This window comes from Haliotis rubra, unplaced genomic scaffold, assembly GCF_003918875.1.
Source record: "Haliotis rubra isolate DU_JTF1 unplaced genomic scaffold, ASM391887v1 Scf353, whole genome shotgun sequence".
In the NCBI taxonomy this organism is placed as follows: domain Eukaryota; kingdom Metazoa; phylum Mollusca; class Gastropoda; order Lepetellida; family Haliotidae; genus Haliotis; species Haliotis rubra.
Genome location: NW_025767028.1, coordinates 291,493 through 315,335, shown reverse-complemented (window position 1 = coordinate 315,335; position 23,843 = coordinate 291,493). Strand labels below are relative to the sequence as shown.

The 23,843-nt window shown below is 41.6% G+C and overlaps 2 protein-coding genes across 7 annotated transcripts in view; both read right to left on the bottom strand.

The window, feature by feature from the left end:
• The window catches only part of LOC124285129 (mucin-5AC-like), a 28,885-nt gene extending 22,831 nt beyond the window's left edge, over positions 1-6,054 (bottom strand). For 3 of the 4 annotated variants that reach the window (XM_046721281.1, XM_046721282.1, XM_046721284.1), the window contains exons 1-6: positions 5,912-6,054; positions 5,600-5,623; positions 5,275-5,298; positions 2,956-2,994; positions 1,892-2,005; positions 644-667 (exon numbers count right to left, since the gene is read on the bottom strand). In XM_046721281.1, the coding sequence (XP_046577237.1) occupies positions 644-667; positions 1,892-2,005; positions 2,956-2,994; positions 5,275-5,298; positions 5,600-5,623; positions 5,912-5,975 (289 nt within the window). In that variant the 5' untranslated portion in view covers positions 5,976-6,054. The remainder of the gene's footprint in view (positions 1-643; positions 668-1,891; positions 2,006-2,955; positions 2,995-5,274; positions 5,299-5,599; positions 5,624-5,911) is intronic. The other variant, XM_046721283.1, reaches the window with a different exon arrangement.
• A 478-nt stretch (positions 6,055-6,532) lies between these two features.
• Positions 6,533-23,327, bottom strand: LOC124285155 (spidroin-2-like). 3 transcript variants are annotated; one of them, XM_046721327.1, is made up of 15 exons: positions 23,106-23,327; positions 19,546-19,578; positions 19,023-19,163; positions 18,672-18,692; positions 17,922-17,939; positions 17,708-17,734; positions 16,765-16,791; positions 15,392-15,430; positions 15,002-15,013; positions 13,801-13,830; positions 13,290-13,349; positions 13,017-13,046; positions 11,497-11,520; positions 10,171-10,755; positions 9,925-10,119 (listed from the first exon to the last, which is right to left on the bottom strand). In XM_046721327.1, the coding sequence occupies exons 1-15, from the start codon at positions 23,137-23,139 to the stop codon at positions 10,061-10,063; spliced, it is 1,140 nt and encodes a 379-aa protein (XP_046577283.1). In that variant the 5' UTR covers positions 23,140-23,327; the 3' UTR covers positions 9,925-10,060. The 3 variants fall into 3 exon arrangements, with proteins under 3 accessions (XP_046577281.1, XP_046577283.1, XP_046577282.1); XM_046721326.1 differs by having other exon boundaries at positions 9,925-10,755; positions 23,106-23,323; XM_046721325.1 differs by lacking the exons at positions 11,497-11,520; positions 13,017-13,046; positions 13,290-13,349; ... (8 more) ...; positions 19,546-19,578; positions 23,106-23,327 and having other exon boundaries at positions 6,533-10,119; positions 10,171-10,623.
• Between the last annotated feature and the right edge of the window lie 516 nt (positions 23,328-23,843).

Sequence of the window (23,843 nt, the reverse complement as noted above, 5' to 3'; positions counted from 1 at the left end):
GCCGAAATGTCGTACATGCCCGAATACTGCCGAACACAGCCGAACACGGCCGAACACTGCTTCATAAGCCAAACGTATGACGCATGACGATCGAAATGGCGTTTGAAGAATATCGTCGCTATATGTGATTTAAAGGTATTGTATCGTCATTTTAAGAATACGCACTGTACTTTTGTTCAAATGTAACATAAGTTGGGATTACACTTTTTTATAGTATTTAGGCCACATATAAAGTGCTGAACACGCAGTAGGGACATGCTCTAAGCTCATACAACGTGATGGACTCCGATACCCCAAGCTGCTTGTGGGGCGCTAGAAGGTTACAGTGCATTTTTTGGTTGAGTCCCGGTTCGAACCCCATAGACTGAGTGAGACACGAGACCGCTGACAGACATAGTCAGCGTGCTGACCAACACAGTCCGAGATCGCCAACTGTCATCAAATATTGATCCATTGAACAGATTGCCCTGTTAACACCTGTCAAATTAGTTATCATTAGGGGCGGTGGGGTAGCCTAGTGGTTAAATCGTTCACTTGGCACGCCGTCACCCGGGTTCGATTCCCTATATGGGTACAATGTGCAGACAGATGAATTCTGTCACACAGACACAATGTGCAGACAGATGTATCCAGTAACACATACCTAGTTGATCTAGGGACATCAGTGCTGTAATACAAACAGACATTGGCATCAACGTGGCACAGACTCTACATCGTATTAAATATATACTTACTTTCAAAAGTTTAGACTCACTAGTGTAGATATAGCTACTTACTTCAGGCAACTGTTCTAAAGTAAATTTTGCAAAATATTCCATACTGTTTAAAGGTACTGTTTACACATAAACTGATATATTGTAAAACAAATTCGTAACGTTGAAAAGATTATTGTCATGAGTTCAATAAATGATAAAAATCAGTGAAAATTGGCGTAATTCTTAACAAAACATTACACCAAAACGCAGCTGTTCACATGCACGATATTTGCATATGCCTTTCATCAATTTGATGCATGATCCTCGTGCAGTTCATCTGCATAAGGTTTGCACTTGGTTCCCCCAAGTTAGTGGAGAAATCAATCTTCGAGTAACGATATATATATATACATCCACAACATATAGTGAGTGTTTTAAGTGTGTCTAAACGTTTGAAAGGGAGTACTTGTAAAGAAATTACGTTATTAGAAGAGCATGGCCGTGATAACATAATGAGTGAGTGAGTGAGTTTGGTTTTACGCCGCACTCAGCAATAATACAGCTATATGGCGGCGGTCTGTAAATAATCGAGTCTGGACCAGACAAGCCAGTGATCAACAACATGAACATCAATCTACGCAACTGGGATACGATGACATGTGCCAACTAAGTCAGCGAGCCTGACCACCCGACCCCGTTAGTCGCCTCTTACGACAAGCATGGGTTACTGAAGATCAATATTCTAACCCGGACCTTCATGGGTCTGATAATATCATGAACACACGTATCCATTGATCTGAAAACATTAAGATGTTTGTGGCTCTGCGTCAAGGAACCTTATGTCGGAAGTACTTGATGTTCTGCTGCAGTACTGCCGGGGTGTCTTAATACTGACAACTAGGTCCCAACGCTGACAGTCGACATGACGTCAGATTAATGCACCATGACGTCATTCAGTAAGACTCAACAACGGTGTTTGTCATCTGCGAACAATGGCGCCGCACAACGTGAACAATGCGTTCATACACATTAAGCAATCATTGTATATCTACATTGTATGGGGTTGAGTATATCTGTATATCATGAGCGATATACAATTGAATGTTACTTAAATTAACGTAACAAATGGTATGGTCAAAAAGGGAAATGTATCGGATATCATCAGAGATACGTAAGTGAGTACGCTGTATACGTACGGAAACCCCTGGCCATCCCCATGCCCCCAGCTGCCGGGGGAGGAGGCCCTCCACCGCCTCCACGGGCGCCCATCCCTCCACCCATTCCTGCTCCAAGATCCATGCCGAATCCGCCTGAAAAGAAACTTATGTTTCAAGAAATACAACACAACATATACAGAATGCCAAACACTGATTCCTATTAATGACTTTAGTGTAAATCCTGTCACTGTGCCGTATCTCCTGTTTGTAGTTTATCTGCTGTACACGACCGGGACTTGACGCAATCTAACAATATGGTGGTACCGCACGACCGTCAGAAAATAAGTAAATGTTCTATACGACATAAGTTGACATTACGTTGCAATATATCTGTTCTAGACAACTATAGACAGACATAGCGTCACTATGCGTCTATTCTTCAAAATATGCTGACATAACGTCAAAATATATCTGTCCTACGCATTCAGATTTTGATATTATGTTAGAATATATCTATTGCACCAACCACATTTTGCTCTAACGTTGCAATACATCAGTTCTACACAACCAGGGTTTGACATACCGTTCTAATACACCTCTTCTACGCGTTTCTTTATATACGGTTATGATATATTTGTTCCACGCAACCATATTTTGATATAACGTGAGTGAAGCCCATTTCTGGTGTCCCCCGCCGTGATGTTGCTGGAATATTGCTAAAAGCGGCGTAAAACCAAACTCAGTCAGTCAGTCAGTGATATAACGTGAAAACATATATCCGTTCTACGCCACCAGGGTTTCATATTAATTTACAATATATCTGTTCTTTTTTATATGACGTTACGTTATAGACGTCTACAGCCGCTAATAATCCGTGAAAATTTCCATAAAACCCGAACTTCCGCATCGCCTGTTTGTCGTAAAGGGCGACAAACGGGATCAAGTGAACAGGCTCGTTGAACTGATTGATGCATGCTGTCGTGTCCCCATTGCTCATATCGACGCTGAAGAAGTCAATCACTGTATTGTCTGGTCCCAGCTTGATTACTTACATGTAGTTGGAAAATTGCTGTGCGTTGCGTTATACAAGGACCATCACTCACCTCCCTCTATTAATCCCGGACCGGCTAAGGCGGGGTCCACTTAAACAAACATACGAATAAAAGAACAATGTAAATAATGCTTAACTTTCATTGTTGGGTGGTTGTCAGTAAACATTCGGTGTGTCATAAGTGCCCATAAATGAAATGCCGGTAAGTACAAGATAAGTTGCTATTTATGCAATCACATTAGAGGAATGTGCTTGGTATGTTCCTCTGATCCTGCCGCAGGCTCCACCGTCAATATTTGGCTGTAGAAGTAAGCTTAGAAACAACATTCATTTTGTTTTTTATGTAATCGGATACATACATGTATACTTACGAATTGTACATATTGTATGGAAATGGGAATATTGTAAACATTGTATTAAGCTGTGATAATTGTACACATGTTCATCTTTGATTATTCTACATATTTTGTTGAACTGTGAATATTGTACTTATTGTATTGAATTGTGACTTATGCACACGTTGTATTGAGTGAGTGAGTTTAGTTTTACACCGCACTCAGCGGTCTGTAAATAATCGAGTCTGGACCAGACAATCCAGTGATCAACAGCATCAGCATCGATCTACGCAATTGGTAACCGATGACATGTGTCAACCAAGTCAGCGAGCCTGACCCGATCCCGTTAGTCGCCTCTTACGACAAGAATGGGTTACTGAAAACAAAGACTAACCCGGACCTTCATGGGTCCACACGCTGAATTGATCTGCGAATAGCAGATACATTGCACTGCGTTAAGAGTAGTATCTAAACTTTATTGACCCATAGATCTTAAAGATACTGTGAATACGGTACACGTTGTATTGAACTGTCAATGATGTACACATTGTATTGAACTGTGAATGCTGTAATAATTGTATTGAACTGTCAATAATGTAATAATTGTATTGAACTGTCAATGATGTACACATTCCTTTCAACTGTCAATACTGTAATAATTGTATTGAACTGTCAATAATGTAATAATTGTATTGAACTGTCAATAATGTAATAATTGTATTAAACTGTCAATACTGTAATAATTGTATTGAACTGTCAATGCTGTAATAATTGTATTAAACTGTCAATAGTGTAAACATTGATTTGAATTGTCAATACTGTAATAATTGTATTGAACTGTCAATAGTGTAAACATTGATTTGAATTGTCACTACTGTAATAATTGTACTAAACTGTAAATACTGTAATAATGGTATTGAACTGTCAATACTGTAATAATTGGATTGAACTGTCAATGCTGTAAACATTGTATTGAACTGTTAATGATGTAATAATTGTATTAAACTGTCAATAGTGTAAACATTGATTTGAATTGTCAATACTGTAATAATTGTATTGAACTGTAAATACTGTAAACATTGATTTGAACTGTCAATGCTGTAATAATGGTATTGAACTGTCAATGATGTACACATTCCTTTTTAACTGTCACTACTGTAATAATTGTATTGAATTGTCAATACTGTAATAATTGTATTGAACTGTCAATACTGTAATAATGGTATTGAACTGTCAATACTGTAATAATTGTATTGAACTGTCAATAATGTAATAATTGTATTGAACTGTCAATACTGTAATAATTGTATTGAACTGTCAATAATGTAATAATTGTATTGAACTGTCAATACTGTAATAATTGTATTGAACTGTCAATACTGTAATAATGGTATTGAACTGTCAATACTGTAATAATTGTATTGAACTGTCAATAATGTAATAATTGTATGAAACTGTCAATACTGTAATAATTGTATTGAACTGTCAATTCTGTAAACATTGTATCGAACTGTCAATACTGTAATAATTGTATTGAGCTGTCAATGATGTAAACATTGTATCGGACTGTGGGTACTGTACACATTTTATTGAACTTTGAATGCTGTACACATTGTATCTAACTGTGAACACTCTACACATTGTATTGCACGGTGGATAATGTAAACATTGTATTGAAGTGCGAATACTGTAAACATTGTATTAATCTGCGAATACTGTAAACATTGTATTGAGCTGTGAATACTGTACACATGGTTTTGAACTGTGAATACTCTACACATTGTATTGAAATATGAAGGTTAAAGACACTGTGATGAACTGTGAATATTGTACAAGTTGTATTGGACTGGAAATATCGGTAACGGTCACATGAATTGCAAATACTGCACAGGTCATACTGAACTGCTCATAACAAAAACATTGAATAAACTGTGAATATTGCACACGTTGTATTAATCTGTTGTACGTTTATTGTATATCGCCTTAGTTCAACCCTAATACATACTGCCCCTGAATGTATGTTGCACAATACTTACTGAGAGGGCTGCCCATAATCTCCCCTGAAATCATACAATGACATGAAATACATTAAATATATTTACTTCAAAGCTATATATACACTTGGTTGCCCAACCTACAAATATCACCATTGAAAGATATATAATAAAATATGTTTCTAACATTACTGTTGATCCTAGTGTACATCCCATCGTTGTATTATGTATAAATGTAGTTGTATGTATAAAACATACATTATATTCATTCGGTGATTAGATACGCACTGGTCATGTTTATTTTCTTAATGTTAGAATTATAAACATTTGGAAGTTTATAACTAACAAGGAATAGTGCCATAGTTACCTCCGCCCCATTGTCCCGTAACACCTGCAAGGTGAATCAGCGTTATTGGTAACATGTCAGGTGCAAAGTACAGTTGTAAATTACAGGTGTACATTGCAGGTACATATTGCAATGCAAAATAGTGGTACAAATAACCAATCTCCTCATAACACGATAGTACTTGACTTTAAGTCTTCGTGTAAGGGGTTGGACATGATGGTTGTGATATCAGATCTGAAAACGTTCACAATGATTCTTAGATATATTTGATCACACAAAAAGCAAAGTCATCTATCTGGTAAGTATGAAAAATATAAATAAGCTCAAACCTACCTTTTAATGTCAACAAAACGACTATTGGTTGAACGAGGAACCTCAGTGATACCATACTGACCATATCCACATCGGAGCGAGGAGGCCCGCCTGTGTCATCCTCCCTCGTTAATAGGACGTGACACGTGACATTTTAATTGTCACGTTGAACAAAGGGCGTCTTCCTCCTTGCATAGCATGCATACACGTCACAGGAAAACAGACACCGTGAAATGCTTCAAGATAGCGCTTCAAATCATCATTTACACAATGTCACTAGTGTCTGCAGTTTGAATTATATTTCTTGGTGTACTGTTTGACCTGGTTTATCCGAACACCGCCTTTCCTTGCGAAATCGGCGAATTGACACATGTCCGCATTAGGAAACTAAGGTGATCGTATCACAATACTCGACCACAAGGAGTATGGTCCAGCTTGACGGGGTCCAGATTAACGGGATTCACTGTTCTACCATTTGTCAAATGCTTATGTACACACAGGTAGCAAGAATATACCTTGCAAACTTCTCTTTATCACTTACTCCCAACTGAATGGTCAGTAATTAGACAAATTAAACAAGTCCATGCCAATAGATGCTTTTGAAAACAGAAATATATATAGAAATTTTAAATAGAAATCAACTTTTATATAGAAATCAACTTTATTTCAAATATACATCATTGGTTCCAGCATAGAATAGAAGCGGATGACATGGGAAGGTTATATATTATAGGAGATCGACAAATTATGATTTATCCAAAGGATAACCCTATAGGGTCTCTGTGCACTGGGGTGATCTCAGCCAAACACTAATCTATCCAAGAAACGCACCTTTGTGGTCAAATCTGCCAACATTATATCAAGCTAAGTAAGAATGGATCTGGACCCATTGCATTAGGATCACCCATAGTATGTGTAGAAAGATGTGAATCCAATCCCATTCCCATCCCATGACCACCACCCATCCCCTGGCCACCACCCATCCCATGGCCACCACCCATCCCCGGACCACCATCCATTATATAACCACCCCCCATCCCATGACCACCACCCATCCCATGACCACCACCCATCCCCTGGACACCACCCATTCCCATATCAGGTCCATGGATATGATCAGTGTGCCCAAATCCTACATCCATTACGGAACCTGCACTCATTGAGTTCCTCATCCCCATATCAGGGCCGGAGTACGGACCGGTATTTCCAAACCCCATGTCTGTTGCGGCTGTCAATGACTTCCCAAAGCCCATATCAGGACCCTGGCTGCCAAACCCGACATCAGCGGCTACACCCATGCCATCGCCAGGAAATGGTCGTTCGTTTCTGAAACCCATATCCGCTGCATGCCGAGCTTCCATTGGGTGCCCAGTAAGAGTGTCAAGACCTGCTCTGCGTCTTGTCAGCAACGTATCAGCAGTTCCTGTTCCTCTATGACCAGCAACTGAAGAACCATGGCCATCTGAAGCATGACTAGCACCTAGTGACGAACCCATCATAGTAGCGTCTTGTCCTAGACCTGTATCTGCAACACCATTAAATGACCTGTCTAGCCTTGGACTCTGTAAATGACTTGCTCTCCCTAACCTCTGATCAGCAGCAAGATGAAGTTCATGTAGGTTATCCCGACTCTTTCTGTTTGATCTTAAATGTGATCCAGAGAAAACGTCGTGCGCCATAGCGTCACGTGCATGATCAACACCATGAATATGCCTGGAGTTCATGACATCCTTTCTTACCCCTATATCGCTTGTAGCTGTCTGACTGCTCGGAACGCCGTGCTCAAGGCGGAGGTTTCCACCACGGACAGATCCCTTCTCCATGACCTTCTCGTTAGTACCAAGCGACTGTGTTATTCTTAGCCTACCCCCATACTTGTCAATTTGTGGGTCCCTAACAGGAGTATTGATGTCCGCCTTTCTTATTATTACAGGAGGTCGGAATCTACTGGCAAGCTCAGCATTACTAAGCTTACCACCATCTACGATGGTAGTACCGCCTTTCCACTGTCCGACAACGCAGCACCAACATCAATTGCTTGAGCTTTGTTCACAACGTCTCCAACGATGTGAAGACGTTTGGTCTGTTAGCAAACCAGCAGACACCGCCGTCACCTCGATGGGTGGTGGATCACCCCGACGGCATTTCTCAACGACAGTTTACCTTGCTCTGATATTCTGTTTAGATCTGTTTGGCCAACATCATGTAAGGTATTCCTCAAAGCAAATGCGTCTGTCTTGATATTAGTATCAGAAACTGGGTCTGTAATCCGGTCTCTTCCACTGATAGTTCCCGTGCTACTGTCAAGAAGACCGTTGTTGCTTAACCTCATCTCGGCATCTTTCCGGAACGTTGGAATGTTATTATTGCGAATTCCCCAAGCGTTGTATCCTTCACTGATGTGCCATCGTGTGACACTTGCTGGGACACGGATGATAGCCCTTGAGCTCCGGTTTCAATATTTGGTGAAGAAAGTACATCATTTGCTACCTGCGTGCTTTCCCTAATACCCGGGTTACGGACACCTGTAGTTCTATCCTGGTTTAAATGGAGATCACTTTTACTGAGGAAGATGTCGTTTTCAGTAAGAGCCGTTCCCTGCGTCAGCCTATGTCTCCCAACTGTATCAAACTTGGAAACGTTTTGAGTGTCCAATGTCGATAACGTTTCTTTTTTTGTCAACATAGTATCGGACGAAACTATTCCTCCAAGGCCATCAGGAGATGTCATTGAAAAGTGTCACCATTCTTCCCGGTCTCTGCAACACCCGGTGTCTCATGGACAGAATTGACAGTGGGTCTCTTTGAAAATGTTTTTGTAGTGCCACCAACAGCCGAACTCAGAAACCTAGGCTGCCCATTAAACTGGGAGTTCATGCTTGAAGGTGACTGCATCCCCAATCTTCGCGTGACAAACTGGGATCTCTGGGCCATCCTGCTCCTTGTGAAGGATGGTGATGTGCTCTGGTGGGAGAAGCTGGACATCCGGTCAGACGAGCCGGGTGAATTCCAAGACATCCTCCGTGAATTATGACCAAATGATGAACCACTGCGCATTTGTTGATGTCTGTCTCTGCTCTGTAGGAATCTACTGGAGCCGCTCAGTGCTGCTTCTCTTCCCATATCGTGAGAATTGAAGTGAGAGTTGGATCTTGCTGACATTCTCCAGTTAGGGCGTGTCATCATGTCAGAGGACTGAGACATTGATGAGCGGGGATGGTCTGAAAGGAACGATGCATCTCTGGATGTTTGTGACATCCTGCTTGACATCATACCTGGATCGCTGAAGTCTCGTCTAGCATTCTGCAAACGTACGTTGGCGAAATCCTGGCTCATTCCACTGTGTTGGTGAGACATTCCTGGAGACATTTTTCTCTGAGTCATCTCGTTTGCAGATGGTTTTCTATTAGATGTAAATCCAGCGTGGTCTGATGCTAACTGTGATTGACGACTTAAAGCCTGCTGTTGTGTTCCTGACTGAGAAAGCATGCTTTGTGTTTGACCAACGGCACCTCCAGTTGGGTCAGTCATTCCATCTAAGGCCTGTACCGCATTAGTACCAATACCAGAACTTGAAAATGCTTGACTGCTGACCAGGGAAGATTTCAGAGTACCACCCGCTGCTAAGTTTTGTGAGGATTGAACTTGGCCTTCTGCTTGCCTGTTCGGAGATGCTACCAGATCTGCTACTGCCGTATTTCTAGATGAGAAGGATGCAGTGCCTTGAGATAATGAATTCCTACCTCTCTCCAGCACTGACTGAGCAGAACCTGTGAATCTACCTGAAAGTCCACCTGATTGATCGGTATTAGAAAAACCCGTTTGTTGACCAAAGGAGCCTCTAGGTTGAGTGTCAGTAACAGTCGGGTTCAGCTGACGAGAGGAATGCTCTGTAAATGTGTTAGGATTAGTAGGATCGTTCCGGCTGAGTGGATGATCTTGAAATCCATTCCCCATGTCCACCTGTGATCGTAGTTGTGTCGGCCCCATTCTCCGCCTCTCGTGCAGCGCCATCTGGTGGGATGGATGACGTCCCTGTAGCCTGTCTCGCAAGAACGTCGACCGAGCACGGACATCTGCAGGATAAGGATCAGGTCCTATTCCTCCCTGCCTTGGATAAGAGTTGCTTGGCCCATGTCCGCCAAGACCTTGATCGAATGCTCCAGGACCATTAAAACCAGGGTCGAAAAGGTCCTGATCCACCCATAGATGGATCATAGGGTCCAGAACCTGCTATCGCTGGATCATACGCTCCAGGTCCCACTCCAGGTCCCACTCCACCTGCCATACTTGGATCATACGGACCGGGTCCTCCCATACTTGGATCATATGGACCGGATGCTCCCATACTTGGATCATACGGACCGGGTCCTCCCATACTTGGGTCATATGGACCGGATGCTCCCATACCTGGATCATATGGACCGGATGCTCCCATACTTGGATCATATGGACCGGGTCCTCCCATACTTGGATCATATGGACCGGATGCTCCCATACTTGGATCATATGGACCGGATGCTCCCATACTTGGATCATATGGACCGGGTGCTCCCATACTTGGATCATAAGGACCAGCACCCCTGATTGGACCATTTGGCCCTGGGCCCATTCCGCCCATGCCGCCCATTCCGCCCATCCCTGGATCGTAAGGTCCTCTGCTCCTTACTGGATCATAAGGACCCGGTCCAGCCATATTATTGACATAGGGGTCTGCTGCTCCCATTGCTGCTCCCATTGCAGGGTAGGCACCGGATGCTGACATTGGGTCCAAGGGCAGAGCAGTCATTGGTTCCCTGAGAGCTGGAGTCATTGACGGCGGGGCCATGCCTGGCGGTGGCTGTGCCCACGTGCCCGTAGTAGCATCTACAAACAAAACGACAGGCTTACAACATGGGTGTCTTGTCCGTGGGCGTGTTTTTTTAACCTTTCAAAGAAACCCTAACATTGTTTGCTATTACTTGTATATTTGCTATTGGTAGTATAAAAACTGCCATTCTGCCAGATAAAGTAAGTGAGTTAGAAGTTTACTTCACATCGACATTATTGCAGCCACATAGCGACTCAGTTAAAGAATAGGGGAAAAACTAATCATATTGATCAGTTGTTGGTTGACAAAATGTGACGTTATATTGTATGACGGTTCAAACATGGAGTAGAGTGTGTGAGTAAGAATGGTTTTACGCTGCTTTTAGAAATATTCCATCAATATCACGGCATGGGACACCAGAAGTGGGCTTCACACAATGTGACGTTGACACACCTATAAACAAAGCCATGTTCTAAATCGTAAGTTGTATGTTGGTTGGTTGGTTGGTTGGTTGTACTTTAACGCCGCATGCAGCAATATTCCAGCTATATGGCGGCGGTCTGTAAATAATCCATTTTGGACTAGACAATCCAGTGATCAACAGCATGACCACATATCTACGCAATTGGGATACGATGACATGTGTCAATTAGTCAGCGAGCCTGACCACCCGATCCCGTTAGTTGCCTCTTACGACAAGCATGGATTGCTAAAGATCAATTCTAACCCGGGTCCTCACGGGCGATAAGTCGCATGTAACATTCGCGTGTAAGAATTGTTTGCGTATTAATACGTACCAAAGCAGGGTATCCGGCAGCCGGCTGTGGAGAAAGAGACAACATGTGTAACACAAGATGGAGAAGATATGTACATACAATCCTAGTCGAGTCAGAATCATGTGAATACATATTAACTCACTAATGACAACCCGGAAGTAAAATACGATTCCACGTGTTTAAATGTCTTGTGGTGAAGACCAACCAACAACGTGATGTTGGTATTCTGGTGGAGGGACTGGTGTGTCGGTGTACGTGCGTGTGTGCGATTGTGTGATACGTTTGTGTTTGTGTGTGCGGTATTCATGTTCGTGTGCGCTACCTGCGGGGTTGTATTGATGCATTCCTTATACAAATGAACGGTAAATACGGGGAAATGCCATTTTGTCCCAGGTTTACACTCAGAAAAAGACCGCCTCCGTGGAGTAGTGGTTAGAGCGTCCGCCCGGAGTGCGGAAGGTCGCGAGTTCGATCCCCGACCGCGTCATACCAAAAGACGTTAAAATATGGTACTTGTTGGTCCCTGCCTGGCGCTCGGCATTAATGGTTACATCAAGGACTGGTCGGCTCGGAGTCAGTATAATGTGTCTGAGTGGGGTATTCATGCTTCACTGCGGCATGGTATCTCAGTGGGCTAGCACTATAAAACCAGCTTCAGTCTGGGCTAGTACAAGCAGCTGCACATACACATACACACGCATGCACGTCGTCATATGAGCGAAATATTCTCAAGCACGACGTTAAACCCACTTCCACCACCACCAACACTCAGAAAAAAAATATGTTAGCTAGACACGCTGCCAATACTAAGAAATATGTCTTGTCACAAACACGCAATCATTTCACTTCGAGATAACTGTTGTATATGAGATGTCCCCTCACTCTGTACGTGCAGATAAAGATGCCAACATCTTCAGCATAACGTTTAAGGATATAGTTTGATATCTTGCCTATACGAGTTATAAGTTTTGTATTTCGAGTATGGGTAGTTAAATATGGATTGCATGTAGGAGTGAGTGAGTATGGTTTTACGTCGCTTTCAGCAATATTCCAGCACTGTCACGGCGGGGGAAACCACCAATGGGCTTCACACATTGTACCCATGTTAGAAATCGAACCCGGGTCTTCGGCGTGACGAGCGAACGCTTTAACCACCGGGCTACCCAACTATCAACCCATGTAAGGGAGGTGTTTAACGTATTGCTTGTGAGGGTATTTATGACGTCACTGACTGTGACGACTCTATTCAATGTAGCGGCCTCTTGTGATCAGCTGGGCTGTGGGTAGCCTAGTGGTTAAAGCGTTGGCTCGTCACGCCGAAGACGGGTTCGAATCCCCACATGGGTACAATGGGTGAAGCCCATTTCTGGTGTCCCCCGCCGTGATGATGCTGGAATATTGCTAAAAGCGGCGTAAAACCAAACTCAGTCAGTCAGTCTTGTGATCAGCAGTACAATAGAACCTCCTCAACACCAGGTCCCATGGAACTGGTTTTATGCAAATTTTAGGAAATCTGTTCCAGCGAACATGACGTCACTTACCATCCGCGACTTTGTCCGCAACTGCAGTAGCTGAAATGGCAGCACAAGGTAGTTACAGCGTTATCAAGAATATAAACCCAAGGAATATAAGCCTGGGAATCAAACATATATAACATTCACTGAAGGGTACGGTTTCTTTTGCCCCTCAGTATATTTACGCTCCTTCGTGTATGACTTTACAACACATTGTTCTGTACATGTTTCGCTACAAATGCTTGAATATATGTATTTATACATCAGCGGATATAAATAAATATATGTATGATTATTTACCTAGGTCGGCATTCATGACCTTCACCTTTCCAGCCTTCTTCTTGGCATCTCGTATAACACCTGTAGAAGATGAAAATGAGAAACACGCCCTTAGTGCAGTTGAATAACACATTCATACCCAGAGTTGCACAAACGCTCACACCTGTAGGTTATCAAGGTTTGTGCAGGTAAGTTGGGCGCAATCCTCTTAGGCTCCGAGGTGCTATGAGCAATGTTGTAGATCGTAGGTGTGCCAATCGTCTAGATCGTTCTGCCTCATCTGACAAAATGAATGTTTCTTGGTGTGACTGCACCATCATCGGATCCTCCTTCATCATGCCTCACCTCACCTCACCTCACCTCACCTCACCTCACCTCACCTCACCTCACCTCACCTCACCTCACCTCACCTCACAGGTAAACGGTTTCACTGGAAACACAAACTTACTATCTTGTCGACAACATAACTGACAAAATTGAAATCAAGTCCGATAACTGGTTTGGAATCCCAATGGAAACAGATTATACTTACATGCAATGTTGCCCCCACCGGTTGAAGGAACTGAAATATATACAGAACAGATGGAAGCCCTGTTTCAGACAAAACAAGAAACTATTGAACATAAATCTTCACCAACGGTTATCAGAACAGAAGTGTACTGTACTCTTCCGATTTCGTACTGATTCACTAGCTTTAACCGATTCAAAGCTGGTTATTATTGAATTAATACATACTGAATCACGCACTTGTTGACTGATGTACAACAAAGAAGGTACAATTTCTTCTTGTAATGCATATCATGTTAAGATATTTTTATGCAGAACCTACTTCAATGTGGCCTTAATCTAATATAGATTATTTCATGTCCTTCTGTAAATAATCGTAAATTATTTGATGTATTTGATATAGAACAATCAAATACATATGGGAATGTATGGAATTACACCTACTACATTAAACGTTTTCATTACACCATACGTAAACTGAGATATGCACAACCAAAACATTACATATTGATTAGCGTGATCAGTAGAATTCAAGACAGGTACATGTCTGTGTTCAGCATCATGGGTAACTTAGACTTTGATGACAGCAATCGTAAACAGGATCGCGCTTGTATGTCACAGGCATTTTGTACAGAGTTGTGTTCCCAGGGGTGCCAGGATGCGGTGACCACGGTTACGGGATCAGATTCGCCATGAAGATGAACCATGGTTTGTTCTCGTGGGTTTAACCACAGTGGGCGTCTACGACACGCATTACTTCGGGCAATATTACTGGCAATGACGAAATACCATAACTACTGCTGAAAGTGTGTGTGTGTGTGTGTGTGTGTGTGTGTGTGTGTGTGTGTGTGCGAGCGTGCGAGCGTGCGTGCGTGCGTGCGTGCGTGCGCGTGCGCGTGTGCGAGCCTGTGTGTGTGTGTCACTCTCATTCACTCGCTCTGACAAGCATAAATATCACCTAACAATTTGCGATACAATCTTTCAGAACAAAAACGCTGTGTATGAGAAGTTAAACTCCACTGCAGGTCACTTTAAAAGACTCAATTTCGATCTCCTGCACAATAAGTAATTCCGTATAAACATAGTTGTTTGTTGGTCATGTGTTTCCAGATAAATCAGAGCATAATTATAGTTACATTTATACCTGAGAACAAGCTAAGGAGGGATATATATCAGAGCATTGCGTGAGTATGTCAATATCAGCGGCCAAGAAGTAAAGCACTTACTTTCTCCACCCGCTGAAAAAGCAATAGATCACAAGATTAAGTGTTTTTCCAAAGTTATGTTATCAAACACAAGTAATACCGTTATTGTCTACAGTCTTATGGTCTGACGATGAAGAACTAGTGGCGATCATCCCCAGTTTTCATGGCTTATCTCTGCAGAATAATATGACCTCCGTCGTTTTGGAGCAATGTAACTGTGATTGCAGTTAATTATATATTTAATTAAGAAAGTATATAAATGGCAACTTCCTCTTTATTGTATAACATGACGTTCCTGGCTACTTCTTACCCCTTCTTCAGGTAAGAAATGTTCGACAGAATCCGTGTTATACAGAAGGAACATCTAAAGCTATGAAGGAAACCTTTATAGGGAAACAACAAACTACTGACCGTTCAGGTAGCTGGTTATGGCCATCTGTATTTTGTCAGCTGAAACAAAGCAAACATCACAAAAGATATTCCAAGCCCATTGTATGCTTAAAGGCACAATGTCATACATGTCCGTAAAGAACGCTCAAAGGGACATAACCCTATAGGGTTCGCTTGAAATAATGTTCGCCGGTGTAGGGCGCGAGAGTCGATGTAATGCAACGTTGCATTAATTCTTCCGAACTTTTAATTTAATATTCAAAATCTAATTTTTAAAAAAAAAATATTTTTTTTTTTTTTTTTTTTTAAATAAAATATTATATGGTGGCTTCCCTGAGGGTTGATAGTATTATTTAGAGAAATGCATTATGTATTTATAGAGAAATGTTGTTTGACATTCCGCCTTTAATGACAAGTTGAAAAAGTCTGCACAGAGCTCAGGTCACAAATCAGTCTGCGAGGACAGTCCTCGGATGGGTGACCATGTTTTGCAACTTGACTCCTGAGAGTTTCGAAAACTTCAGTCCTGCCCCACAACGAAGCACATGTGATACATGTAGTCTCACCATAGGCAAATTAGTTTGTCCCAAATTGCCTCTGTTCACCCAGCAGAAAATGTGTACCGGGTTGGATATAAAGTCATGTGACTATAACCTTCTAGCCCCTAACAGGCAGCTTGGGTTATCCGGGGTAATAATGTGCTGTGCCTTGATTGTTAGCGCTATGAGCATACCTAGTGTGGAGTTTGGCGCTATATGAATAGACACATTATTATTTATTAAATACATCGCTTTAAGTCTTCAATAATACATTTTAGTATAAGAGCATCAAGATGCAGACATGATGCTTAATATGAATAACTTGTCTTCAGCGACCCGTGAAGATCCGGGTTACATTTGGTCTTCAGTAACCCATGCTTGCCGTAAGAGGCGACTAACAGGATCGAGTGGTCAGGCTCACTGACTGGGTTGACACATGTCATCGTATCCCAATTGCGTAGACCGATGTTCATGATGTTGATCAGTGGATTGTGTGGTCCCGACTGGATTATTTACTAACCGCCGCCATATGGCTGGAATATTGCTGAGGCGCCGTTAAACAACAAACATACCAAACGAACAAACATTCCAAAAAGGGCCAAATATCTGCAATATATATAATCGTTTAGAGTCTTAGTGACAACGAGTTCTGCCCATCAATTTGCTTCACCTTTGTATACCTTTGTCCATTTTCCGGATTTCATTTATAGAAATATAAACACAACTATAGCAGATTTCTACAGACTACAGTTGTTTTTGTTATTTCTATTTACTAATCATACTTCTACTGTCTTGTCCAGTCGTACTATCAGCTTAGGTTACACATACCTGTAGGCTCAGTACGTGTGTACTTACCCATCTGTTCTTTGGGACTTGCATTTGCTGTAATATAAATATGTCATTTATTTCCTTGTAAGAATGCATGACAAATAAATTAAAGGAATAATTGATTATTTTATTCAATAAATACTTCATTGAACAAAATAGTGACTGTCAAACGCAAACGTTGTCCAGAGATGCACTCCAAGTACTGACACTGTTCAACTTTACCGCTAGTAGTCAACGTTTATGATAATTTCGATCATCACGACATTCATCATGCTCCCTTACATTGTTGACACTCATTGATCACATTCCATGTAAAGGGTTGCCCAGTGGTCCATGATGCCTGTTTCAACGAGGTAGGAAACATCGATGACCTCGGAGCTTTCCTCCAACATGAGATCTGAATCACTTTGGAGCATTCCTCCAACATGAGATCTGAATCACTTTGGAGCTTTCATCCAATATGAAATCTGAATCACTTTGGAGCTTTCCTCCAACATGAGATCTGAATCACTTTGGAGCTTTCCTCCAATATGAGATCTGAATCACTTTGGAGCTTTCATCCAATATGAGATCTGAATCACTTTGGAGCTTTCATCCAATATGAGATCTGAATCACTTTGGAGCTTTCCTCCAACATCAGATCTGAATCACCGCGGAGCTTTCCTCCAACCCGAGATCTGAATCACCGCGGAGCTTTCCTCCAACCTGAGATCTGAATCACTTTGGAGCTTTCCTCCAACCTGAGATCTGAATCACTTTGGAGCTTTCCTCCAACCTGAGATCTGAATCACTTTGGAGCTTTCCTCCAATATGAGATCTGAATCACTTCGGTGCTTTCCTTTGACTTGAAGCTTATATTCATTTATATATCTTGAATACTGCTCAAAACAGCGTTAAAACAAGGTCACTAACTCACTTACTCACTCACTCACACTCCTGTAAAACAGAACAACTAACTGGGTGTACTCACCTGGTAATGAGGCTCGGACTTGCTTTTCTGGAAGAAAATGATTTTTCTTAGGTGACTATTACAGATACTGTGAAATGTGCCTTTTATAGAGGAGTATTTTTTAAATATTAAAAGTTAATGTTTAACTGATAACCGTCGGTCTCTCCCCAATGAACATAAGTGTACGTTATTATGTGTTATAAGAACTAAGAAAGACCAATCTTCATCAACTTACCTAGGTTCCAGCACATGCCTACAGAAAAGAAAACCATGACACGTCAGCAAGAAATTGTGAAATTATAAATGAATATAACACAAAACGTAAGAAATAACCTGTTTGAAACAAATGTTAAGTAATCGGTGCAACTGAACCAGTTGCCCTGGTCAGCAATAATTATAGTGCGTTTGGCTCAAAAGCGGACCGATGAATTGCAATCTAACTCAAAACTAATAACATATAATACTCAATGAAACGCTGATCATAATCAAAATATCAGACCAACTCTGTGATTTGTTTGCAGAATTTATGTCCTAAAATTAAAAAAGCTGTTTAACAAACAATCATTAAAATATTGACACAGTTCACAATTTGTTACGAGGGAGGAGTGCAGAGAAAGGGACAGCCAGGTGTTAGAGACGCACGTGCACAAGTGCAGACAAAGTTATTGATTCATTAACCTGTGCTGTGCCGTCTCCATCCTTTCTCGCACATCCGGCTGTCCCTTTCTCTGCACTCCTCCCTCGTAACAAATAGTGAACTGTGTCGATATTTTAATGATAGTTTGTTAAACAACTTTTGTATTTTAAGGACATAAATTCTGCAAACCCCTCTCAGAGTTGGTCTGACGTATCATTATGATCAGTGTTTCATTGAGTATTTTATGTTTATAAGTTTTCGAGTTAGAATGCAATTCATTGGTCCGCTTTTAAGCCAAACAGACTACAGCTGAGTAGATTATTTATGTTTGTGTGTGCATATACTTACCATCAAGGGCAAGAGGGTTTTCTGAAAACGCAATGTAAATATATTGCCTTGTAATCAACTTCGTCAGTACATTTGTATATCATTATATAAACCATAGTCAGATACCGTATTATTTACAACTGATCAAAGGCTAAATTAAAGTGAACGGATATTACACTCTAACAGACAAACCAACCAATATTGTTTGTCTATAAATTAATTTAGGCATATATGTCTCCGAAACATTACCCTGACAGCTGACCATAGAGAACTGTTTTTCATCTTTCTTAAGGTTCGAAACTATGAAATATTTTGAGATGTAACTGAACGTACTCGATTTCACAATTTCAGTAGCGTTGTTGGTTCACGTACCTCCTGGTTCTCCCAACAGGTGAGTTGGTATACCGCCGAGTCCGCCCACTCTACTGGCTCCGCCCATCGTTCCAGCCCCACCCATCCCTACAGCTCCGCCCATTCCTCCCGCAGACCCCATTCCTGCTGATGCCGCTTGGCCTGAAATTGTTTTTCTTTAAAACACTTCTTTATATGTAACTATTCCTTAAATACTACAGACCAGACGTAAAATATGTCTTAATAATTGTCACATTGGTGCCATAAAAAGGAGATGGGTTGTCCTGTTCACAGCGGCTGCCCAGAGTATTTAATGTTGACGGTGCAGCTTACTATCTTTACAGACAGAGCGATTAGTGATGTCATTTGAGAGTGACGTCACTGTAACGATTACGTCATAATTTTGTTACGCAATGCCATCACAGCGATATCTCCCAATTTGGTGAATAACGCACATTCCTCATAATATCAATCACACGTTTGTCTGGACTTGATCACGATGTTGACAAGCAAAAAAGAAAAACAAAGCTTTCTCTCCGATTACCTGGAGGTGGGGCCATTTGAGACCAGCATGATCCTGCAACAGAGAGATATAAATCATAACAGTTTTTCTTGTAAATTCATTTGAAACAACAAAGAGGACATGGTATATTCCCTCTCTTTGAACAAAGGAGCGGTGTCAGATTGAATAATGCATAAAAATCGGAAGCATGGTGTAGCATGTGTATGTATTGTGCTGACTTCCCATTGAGAACGCTTGGCCACATACGCCAGTGGACATTAGTGCTTATAAAGCAACTTTTTAAAAAAGGTCTCAAATTGCACACCAATATCCATGATTAGCTGCATCGAGAAAGTCTTCCAACGAGTTGTTTTCAAGAACTTGTGCAATAATGTTTTTATGAGAATCTGTTGTTGTACAAATACCAATGAGGATTCCAAGCCGGTCATTCCACCCTCCACCAACGTATAGAATTATATAATCAAGTGTGCAACGCAGTCGTTTACAAAGATTGCTATTGTATGGTGTTCTGTGACATATCAGAAACGATAAGATTATTGTCGTATTACTTATATGCCCGAAATATTTAGAAATAAGAGAAACATATTTGCCTTAATTTTTCTATAGCCAACCGTCGAGACAAAAATTCTGTATGCTACTTCGCACAGAAAATATTGACTTGTTGTTTAAGGTAGCCCTTGTGTTGTACCACATACTTATGTTGAGAGAAAAAATGTAAATTGTGAATGGTTGTTTATGGATTTATTGATGTTACTATAACTCGCGTATTTACAGGTTATGCATAAATGCACTGTTATTATTGTACACATGTACTATTGGCCTCAGGGCCACATATACAAATAAATATGTCTGTCTGTCCGTCTGTCTGTCAGATTATTGTCGACGACACATCGTTACAGCATGAAATATACAGGAACTACTCTGAATATTTACTGAACCAAACTTTCCGAAAAGGCTCAAGATCGGCTAATTGTTTACAATCTCAGCAAAACAAAGCCAATACTAAAGCAGGAGTGCAGAGAAAGGGACAGCCAGGTGTTCGAGAACGGATGGAGACGGCAAGCACAGGTTAATGAATAAATAACTTTGTCTGTGAACGTGCTTCTCGAACACCTGGCTGTCCCTTTCTCTGCACTCCTCCCTCGTAACAAACAGTGAACTGTGTCAATATTTTAATGATAGTTTGTTAAACAACTTTATTATTTTAGGACAAAAATTCTGCAAAAACCTCACAGAGTGGGTATGATGTTTTGATTATGATCAGCGTTTCATTGAGTATTATATGTTTATTAGTTTTCGAGTTAGATTGCAATTCATCGGTCCGCTTTTGAGCCAAACGGACTGTAGGAAAATACGATAAAGCATCTGTGTGCCCATGCATATTGGTATCTGTCCTTCCACATACTGCCGTTTTTTATGAATAGTTCGGGAAATACATTTGGAAGCCAGTCAGTGCCACTTTCACATGGCAATGACTCATGTGTGCAGGTGTATCACGTGACGTCTAGAGGTTGGAGTCACACTGAGAGGTCATCACGAGCCTGGTTCTGGCAGGTATACAGCAGCATACAGACACGTCTTCATACAAGTGTGTGGCGCTAGAGATACATCGAGGACGTATGACTGTATAAAACGTAGGGATCGTAAACAAATTTGACATTTACAGTCGACGTGAAGTACTGATGACACGTCTCACAACAATGGAATATATTCAGTGATAACTGGAGTACCGCTCACAAGTCACGGTCCTAATAGTCTTATAACATGCACACCTATTCAACCACAACATGCCTACGTCTCATTCTAAGTGAGTGTTGTTATAGCATGTGTCTTAGTATCAACAACACCCCCAAACAGCAACCTTATCAGCTGTAGAAAATAGAGCCAAGGCCACAAATCAGTTGAAGTTTAGCAACGTTGGTCACTGTGAGTCCTTGGATGGGTGACTGTGCTTGGCAGCTTGACACCTGAAAGTTTCCAGCACTTCAGTTCTGCCGCCTAATGAAACACTCGTGACACATGTGGTCTAATTACCTTAGGCAAGTGGGTTTGTACAAAATTGCCTCTGTTTACCCAGCAGGGAATGGGTACCCGGTGGGATAAGATGATGACTATTAACCTTCTACCGCCTCACAGATAGGCTTGGGTTTACCAGGATGATAATGCTGTAGGCGTTAGGGCATGCCCGTCCGTCATGGAGTTTAGCGCTGTATAGGTTGCCTTGTAAATACTGTTTCATACATGCTATTATAACAAATTGAAACAACTGATTAAATATCACGAAACAATTGAAACCGGTCATATCAGTGAACATGCTCCTGAATATACAAGAACAGAGTTTCCATGTTAAAGATGCTTTACATTATATGGGGTCATATTGTTATTGATATCTGGAGAGCTGTTCCAAGCGGCGATAGGCCCAACCCACTCGCTCGAGGTCTCTCTTAAGGATGCGTGTATAATTACATTAATATCTCATTACTGAAGGTGTTTTCGAAAACAGGGACTTTTTGAAGCGTTTTACGATACAGGTGAATATAAAGGTAGCATTAATACACATATCTGAACCATCTGGGCACGTCATCTATATCAAGGCAGACGAATCAAGACATGGAATCAACTAGCACAAGCACGATGAATCGAACCAACATAAAAATGTATGTGCATGTAATGTTATCTCAGCCTCTTATCATTAAATCAACATGTTAATCTAATCTGACGCCCTTATATAAAGACACTTTGTTTTTTCTGGCATGGAAGATTTTAAGACAATCTACGATTGTGTTTGTTTATCCAATAATCGACGTAAACTAAGCCTCCCCACATAAACGATCAAAACCAACGTTACACAAATCACGTTTACCCTACCGGACACACAAAACGTCGACATAAGAGAAATCAGTCTCGATTATCAGCTCAAGCAGTACAGGTCAAAATTATAAGAACGGAACTCTTAAATTCAGTGCTGACACCAGGTGGTCGCGAAAAGGGTTAGCATGTACTGCCTGCCGCTATAACCTGCCACAAAGTGTGTGTTGCCTGACGCAGTATAACGGTAGCATGTAAACAAACCAGACAATCACATGATCGATGGACCAGACAATCCAGTGATACAATAGTGTAAACGCAGAGTACAGAAAGTGGAGTTGTTAAGCGCTTTCTAGTCTGTCTCACAGGACCTGACCCGCATTATTTTCCCTACTGCATCGCCCTCCGCAGAGTACAGAAAGGGAATTGTTAAGCGCCTTCTAGTCTGTCTCACAGGACCTGAACCACATTATTTTCCCTACTGCATCGCCCTCCCTGCAATGCTCAAGCTCTAAATGAAGCAAGTCTAGATTTCCTCAGGTTCTGAATCTCCCATCTCACTGGGTCTCCTTTTCAATGTAAATAGGATTATTTGTCAGTATCAAAATTATATATATTCAAAGACTAAGCATAGTCTTGGCGCCTTCATGCGCATCCTTCCCCAGAATGGCGCAGTAGAGAGCTATACATCCCATATGGTAAGTCCTTGGCATAAAACTGACCTGGCGGGAACTAAACAGTCTGGTGAGACCAACGTGGCACGCCACACCTACCTGTTAGTGTGAGTAGGAAGCAGGCAATGTACATATTGATGATCAGCCTCGGCACCCCAGGTCACACGTCGCTCTCCACCATGAAACTGACACAACCCACGTGTGTCATCACACGACACAGAACACGGTGTCAGCCATAGATCCCGATAGCCCTTCACTAGAACAAGTGTAATGTACAATCTGTTCTGATGCAATGGATGGTATTGACAAATGGACGAGTTTTGATAAAACATATATCATGTTAATTTGTGACATTGTTGTCATGTATTACGGTCGACAGCCAAATGTAATTAAAGTGTCACACAGTCGTGTTGCACGTTGTCAGGGGGGTCGTCATCAACTGCCGTGTTCCGTGGACTAGCACTTCATGAAGTGTGGCGCCGCTAGTTCAGTCAGGCGGAAGAGAACGTGTCTGAAAGACATGATAAAATAGTTAGTTAAGGTGTTCTACATGTACCTGTTGACACCACTGTGATCAGACGAGGAGTAATTAGCTACATATTGGTTTGTTTGTCAGCATATTCCAGCTATATGAGTGAGTAAGTGAGTATGGTTTTACGCCGCGGTTAGCAATATTCCAGCAAAGTCACGGCGGGAGACACCAGAAATGGGCTTCACACATTGTGCACATGTGGGGATTCGAACCCGGGTCTTCGGCGTGACGGGCGAACGCTTTAACCACTAGGCTAACCACCGCCTCCAGCTATATAGCGCTGGTCTGTAAATAATAATTTTTGG

Excerpts from the sequence above, each read along its gene's own strand:
- LOC124285155 (XM_046721325.1), bottom strand. The coding sequence starts at position 10,485 with ATGGTCCAATCAGGGGTGCTGGTCCTTATGATCCAAGTATGGGAGCAC. Across the intron at positions 10,120-10,170 it reads GTATGATCCAAGTATGGCAG|GTTCTGGACCCTATGATCCA; the intron begins GTGGAGTGGGAC and ends CAGCGATAGCAG.